The sequence below is a fragment of the Podarcis melisellensis genome, assembly GCF_964234715.1.
Source record: "Podarcis melisellensis genome assembly, chromosome: 3".
NCBI lineage: Eukaryota > Metazoa > Chordata > Lepidosauria > Squamata > Lacertidae > Podarcis > Podarcis melisellensis.
The window spans coordinates 19,759,659-19,765,976 of record NC_138530.1 but is presented as its reverse complement, the minus strand read 5'-3'; the positions used below and the strand labels follow the sequence as shown (position 1 = coordinate 19,765,976).

Sequence of the window (6,318 nt, the reverse complement as noted above, 5' to 3'; positions counted from 1 at the left end):
TATATTATGTCATGTGGGGTTGATGGATGTGACTTAGGGAAAATAGGATTGTGGCCCAAATTAGGATGCCTGCTGGGCCTAATTAGGCTGAAGGCTCCCCACTACTGCTCTAATGCATAAAGTGACTATAAACAGATACTAGATGAGCATCTGTCAAATAACAGTGTTAAGCGTGGGACAACCTGATGGTGTAGTGGGTTGAGAACAAAATCTGCTGTATTACAATGTTATATCATTTTAATGGCAACTACAAAAATTGCTTACCTGGAAAACTAATCTTAGAAAAGGGATGTATATTTAGTAGTATTTTGATGTTGAGCAGCAGCTGGGGGAGAAGCAGGCAGCCAGCTCAAATGATCAGCCAACTCAGATCACCCACTGCTTTGTGGGTCATCGTTCAGAATTGTTGCTTCAATGTACTTGCAGATTGACAGGAATCTTTTCGCAGAGTTTGCTAATACTTTCAAGAATATTATGGATCCTGTTGTTTTTAGCTCTGCCATCGCATTCTCCTAGCTTTGATATTTTCTACTCAAAAGTCCAGTGTTGCAGAAAGACTATCATTTTTTAAAACATATTTTTTTGTGGTACATTAGAATGAAACTTTCTGCTAGTGAACACCTAAAAAGCTAGTAAGCTGAATTTTAAAAAGTACTAGTCACAGATAATCCAAAATCTCTTGTTCTATAACTTTATCCTTTACTAAAGATGGGAAATCTAAATGAATATGAATGCTCAGTTTAATTGGGAACAGTAGCTGAATAACATCACCATGGAGGTTGTATGAGCATGCATGTTATCCTACATTTTTTAGTATTTCTATCTATTTGCAGAAAAGAAGGCCTATGAAATGAATATTTTAATAAGGGAAGGGTGACACTAATGTTTCTTTCTCAGTTTCAACCTTATACATACACCTGTCCAAAGCCTATCCTATTTCTAAAATTATAACTGAAACCTCTGCACTCCATTGCATAGAATATCATAAAAACTGAAGTGTTCATTATAAATAGAAAATCCTAAATATTTTGGGTGTAGAGTATTTAAACAATTTGTTTTATTGTAAGCTACCATGAGGGCTCCATTGGGGTATATAAGGGGGAGCGATAAAAATATAAACATTCCCCCTTAGCTTCTCATTTTGTTAATGAGTTGTCTTAATAAGTGTTCAGAAACTCATTTTGAGTCTCTCTATTCAGCAGATGACTTGACTAAAATATTGTCTTCCTGTGTTTGATATTTAGGTAACCTAATCCATGGGTAAAGTTGGGAACATGTGGAACAGCTTCAAGTACAGATGCCAGAATCTCTTCAACTCTGAAGGTGGAAACAGAAGTGAAAATGTAGATGTAAACTCGAATTGTTCTTCTGTTAGAGATAAAAGTGTGTTTGTTCCTGATCCAGCTGCGCAACGACCCAGCAGCCCTTTAAGAGATGTTTCTTTACAACTGAGTCTAAACCCTTCAAAAGGCTCTGCAAGGAAAAATCAAAACTGTGCCGCAGAGATCCCGCAAATTGTGGAAATAAGCATTGAGAGGGAGAGTGACTTGGGTGTTGGCACAGGAGCTAGACTTGCCCGAAGAGATTCCTACTCAAGGCATGCACCATGGGGTGGGAAAAAGAAACATTCCTGCTCGACAAAAACCCAGAGCTCTTTGGATAGTGATAAAAGATTTGGCCGTTCTCGCTTGCAAAGGAGAGAGAGAAGATACGGCGTGAGCTCTGTTCATGACACGGACAGTGTCTCAAGCAGGACCATTGGGAGTCGCTCTCTGCGACAAAGACTTCAGGATACCGTTGGCTTGTGTTTTCCTATGAGAACGTACTGCAAACCATCCAAACCTCTCTTTTCTAACAAAAGAAAGATCCATCTCTCTGAACTAATGCTAGAGAAATGTCCTTTCCCTCCTGGGTCAGATCTGGCTCAAAAATGGCATCTAATTAAGCAGCACACAGCCCCAGTGAGCCCCCACTCAACTCTCTTTGATGCATTTGATCCTTCCGTGGCTTCTACAGAAGATGAAGAGGACAGGCTCAGAGAAAGACGAAGGCTCAGTATTGAAGAAGGGGTTGACCCTCCTCCCAATGCTCAGATACATACTTTTGAAGCTACTGCACAAGTTAACCCGCTATATAAACTGGGACCAAAGTTGGCCCCTGGCATGTCTGAGCTGACTGGAGACGGGAGTTCAACCCCACAGGGAAGTTGCGACCTGGAGGAGGACACGACTACTCTCTGCTTGCAGTCGCGTAGGCAGAAGCAGCGGCAGGTATCTGGAGAGAGCCATAGCCACACCAGCAGACAAGGAGCTTGGAAAGTACATACTCAGATTGATTATATACACTGCCTTGTCCCAGACTTACTGCAAATTACTGGCAATCCTTGTTACTGGGGAGTGATGGACCGCTACGAAGCAGAAGCACTTCTGGAAGGAAAACCCGAAGGCACTTTTTTGCTCAGGGATTCTGCTCAAGAAGACTACCTCTTCTCTGTGAGCTTCCGCCGTTACAACCGGTCTCTGCATGCACGCATTGAACAATGGAACCACAACTTTAGTTTTGATGCTCATGACCCCTGCGTGTTTCACTCCTCCACTGTTACAGGGCTTCTAGAACACTACAAAGATCCTAGTTCTTGCATGTTTTTTGAACCTTTGCTTACAGTCTCCCTAAACAGAACTTTCCCTTTCAGCTTGCAATATATCTGCCGGGCAGTAATCTGTAGGTACACTTCGTATGATGGGATTGATTGTCTCCCTTTGCCATCAATGTTGCAGGACTTTCTCAAGGAATATCACTATAAGCAAAAGGTCCGAGTGCGATGGTTGGAGCGGGAACCAATAAAGGCAAAGTGAACAGAGTTCAGAGTCCCCAGTAAGCTCACTAGAAATATGTGCTTTTTTGTGCAAATACAGTATAACTGTGGTTAGCACATCAGTGTTCAGCTGCTTCTTCGTCTTCTTTTGCAATATGGTACTTTAAGTTTAATGTGTTTCTGAGTGTGTTCAGATGCTGCCTGCTATTAATCAAGCTTAGTTATGAATATCTCTTGAAACAATATGTTGAACACAAATTCACACATTTTTAAATGCGGGCTTGCAGATTATAATTGTCTGGTTCAGAAATACACTATTTTCTTTCCGCAATTCCTATAGTTATTATGCAAAGCAGCCATTGAGTATTTTCTAAGTTCCATTCAATTTCAGGAGTCAGAACAAAGTGAGTTGCTGACTTTTTTCATTTTTGAACATTTGAACACCAGCAGTTGTGTTCCAGTGTAGTTGCTTTCTTAGTACATTTTAAAGTTCAGTTTTCCCCCCATGACAATTTTCACATTAAAGCTATTCTAAAATGAAAAATCATGAGCAACTAGGGAAACTGCTGTCACCTAGCACTTCTAAGAATTGATCACGTACATTAATGAGCACTTATATGCATCTACTCGGCACCAAACTCTGGTTTTTAAAAGGGCTGTATCCCAATTAAGTATACTTTAGTGTATGATTGTTTGAGTGCTAATAGATTAATCAGCCAACTAAGTTTGCATAAATTTGCATATCACTAAAATAGTAATCATATGCAGGAAAAGGAAACACATACTTTATTTTATAATGATGCTTACATGTGCCTGCTGTGATACCTTGAAAGAGGCATCTCTTATAGCAGTGGTCACCAACCTTTTTGGATCTGGGGGCACATTCTGAATTTTGAGAAGATACCAAGGGTACCAGTTAGAAAATGGCTGCCACCGGGGGTGTAGCCTAACACATAATGGCTGCCACCTTCAAAAGAGAAGAAAAAGAAAAGAAATGGGAACATAAAATAGTTCCAATATGGGAAAATCAGTTCAGGTTTTAAATATATATATGCGTAATCAGAGATAAAAAGACATAAAGCTGACTCATAAGTATTTTTCCCTATCTTTATGGAGAAGAAAATAATAGAAAAACAGAAAATACAGAAAGGACTCACCAGAGAAGTAGTTGAACAATACTGTTGCAGAGTAGTGTGATTTTAAGGCTGACTCATCTACAAGCATCTCAAAACTAGGGGTGTATGAGGAAATGATGATAATGATTTTTCTGCCTTTGCACTAAGCCCTCTTCTCTCCAGACAACCTGGGAGCAATCCCTGTGGGCCAGGCGGGGGGGGGGGGAGTGATAACACTGATGCCTCTGAAATGACTCCCTCCCAAAAAAACAACAACTTGGAAACAATCAGGAATAATGTGGTGAGGATGGTGATGTTGCTAATAATGATGCCTCTGCATTACCCCACCCTTCCAGAATGTAGCAACTTGGAAACAACCAGGAAAATTCTTAGCATCATTATTATTACCACCACCACCATTATGATGTCTCTGTACTGGGCTCCCCCCTTCAAACAACTTTGGGACAATCCTTGCTGTAGGGCATGTAGCAGGGAGAAAAAGGGTTGCCATATCCTTACCCCCTCCCTGAGTTCAACAGAGGCTTCTCTCAAGCAGCTGTGTGATCCACATGCCGGCAGGCAGCAAACAAGTATGCAACAATGGGAGGCTTGCCATCTTGCTCCCCCACCCCACATTTTCAAAACGTTTCTTAAGCAACTATCCGCAGACAGTTTGACGTGGCCAGCGGGCAGCAAAACTATTAATTCTAGGGCTGCTTCCTCTACTCCAAACGTATTTTTAAAAGCCTCTCAAGTAGCAGCCTGTCAACTGCTCTATGTGGCTGGCAGGCAGCAAAGTAAACGTAGCTGCAAACCTTCCAAGGACCAGGAAACAAGACAGGAACAGGAAAAGTGCAGGAAGCAGGAAACGGCACCTCTTTGGGACCCTTTGCCTGCTGCCCAAACAACTCATTTATCAGGCACTGCTCTGACTACACTCATTGACTAAAAACACTGTCAGGTGGGAGCAGGCGGGCTGGATCATTTCACGTCGGTTGCTTAGAAGAGCACCTGCACCTTCTGCTTCATAACTTCTTTTCTAGGATGGCTAGAGTCCTGTGAAAGAAAGAAAGAGTTGTGGGTAAGGGCAGCCTGGAGGTGCCAGTGAAGGCCGTCTCAGGCACCCAGTTGGCACCACCCCTCCCCCCAAAATCCTACAATATGACTCAGAAGGATGAGTTCCTCTTCTGAGATGTTGCACAGTTTGTGGAAGTGCTTAAAACTTGCACATTTTCTAAAAATCTGCTATACAGTTAATCGGGGTCACCTTAATCAGATGGCTTGTAGTCAGTTGTCCTAAGCATTGCAGCCCTAATTTTAAAAAAGTAAAGTTTAGTATACACAGTGTTTCAGTAACTTCTGTCTAATGCTGCAAGCCTTCACAGAAGTAAGATTCATTAAATTCATTGGGACTAAACTCCTAGATAAGCGTGTGTAGGATTGCAGTTTAAGTCAACCGCTGCTCGTAAGTCGTGATGATGAACTTGACTCAACTGTAAGAAACCTGACAAGTAGTAATTGGAGCTTTGCATTAACTGATTTTTTGAAGGGTTCAAAACAGTATTTTTAACTGTCTGCTAAAAACTAATGGCCATCTAGCTTAGTTATGACTTAAAAGCTGATCCAGAAAAGATAATGTTCTGTTCTGCTTCTTTCCCTCCACCCTACTCAACGCATCATACGTAAAGTTTCAGGCTTCATATAGGTACTGTTGTATTTGTGAATGGTGTAGCACCTTCTTTTGGTAAGTTGTAGATTGTGTTCTCCTTGAGCAAAAAACTTTTGAAACTTGCTCTTTTGCTTCTGGTTCTCCCCCCCCCCCCTTTGTGGACAGAACATAACCTGTTTTGTCCTAGTTGTGTTTGCACTAAAATTTGTGTTGGAGTACAGAGTCCCTTGTTTTTTGCTTGTGTATCTTGTACCAATGACTAGTGCTCCCTAGGTTCTTAACCAGTTGACAGTGACTGTGAGGTAGGAAAACTTCAAAGCTGAGTATACAAGAAGAGTTATACTTGTATGCCAACACTAACCAGTTTATCAATGTGTGTTTTTTCTCCGCTTGCTGTGCCTTGTTACAGCTTTTTTGTGCTAATAAAGTACAGTATTTTCAGTGTTATACTTGTATATTTGCTCTTTTATATTTGCAGAGCTTCTCTTGTAGCAGTTAACCTTTTTTTTAAAGAAAAAAGCTTTATCTTACGTTTAGTTTAGCTTGCACAAATGTACAATTGAATGATTACTTGACATGTCACCAAATTTAAGCATAAATGAAATTCTCTAGAACACCCAAATACAGATGTTTCCAAGCATTTGGGGCCATTTCACACATTGCATGGAGGCAACTGTGGGTTTTCCATGGGATACGCTTGACAACTGGTGCAAATCCCA

At 41.1% G+C, this 6,318-nt stretch overlaps 1 protein-coding gene across 1 annotated transcript; it reads left to right on the top strand.

Annotated features, from left to right (window-relative positions):
- Positions 1-1,256: 1,256 nt before the first annotated feature.
- On the top strand, positions 1,257-6,046 carry SOCS5 (suppressor of cytokine signaling 5; the record flags this gene model as incomplete). The annotated part of the gene is made up of 1 exon (XM_081904117.1): positions 1,257-6,046. One exon carries the CDS (start codon positions 1,257-1,259, stop codon positions 2,853-2,855), a length of 1,599 nt encoding a protein of 532 aa, XP_081760243.1. The 3' UTR covers positions 2,856-6,046.
- Between the last annotated feature and the right edge of the window lie 272 nt (positions 6,047-6,318).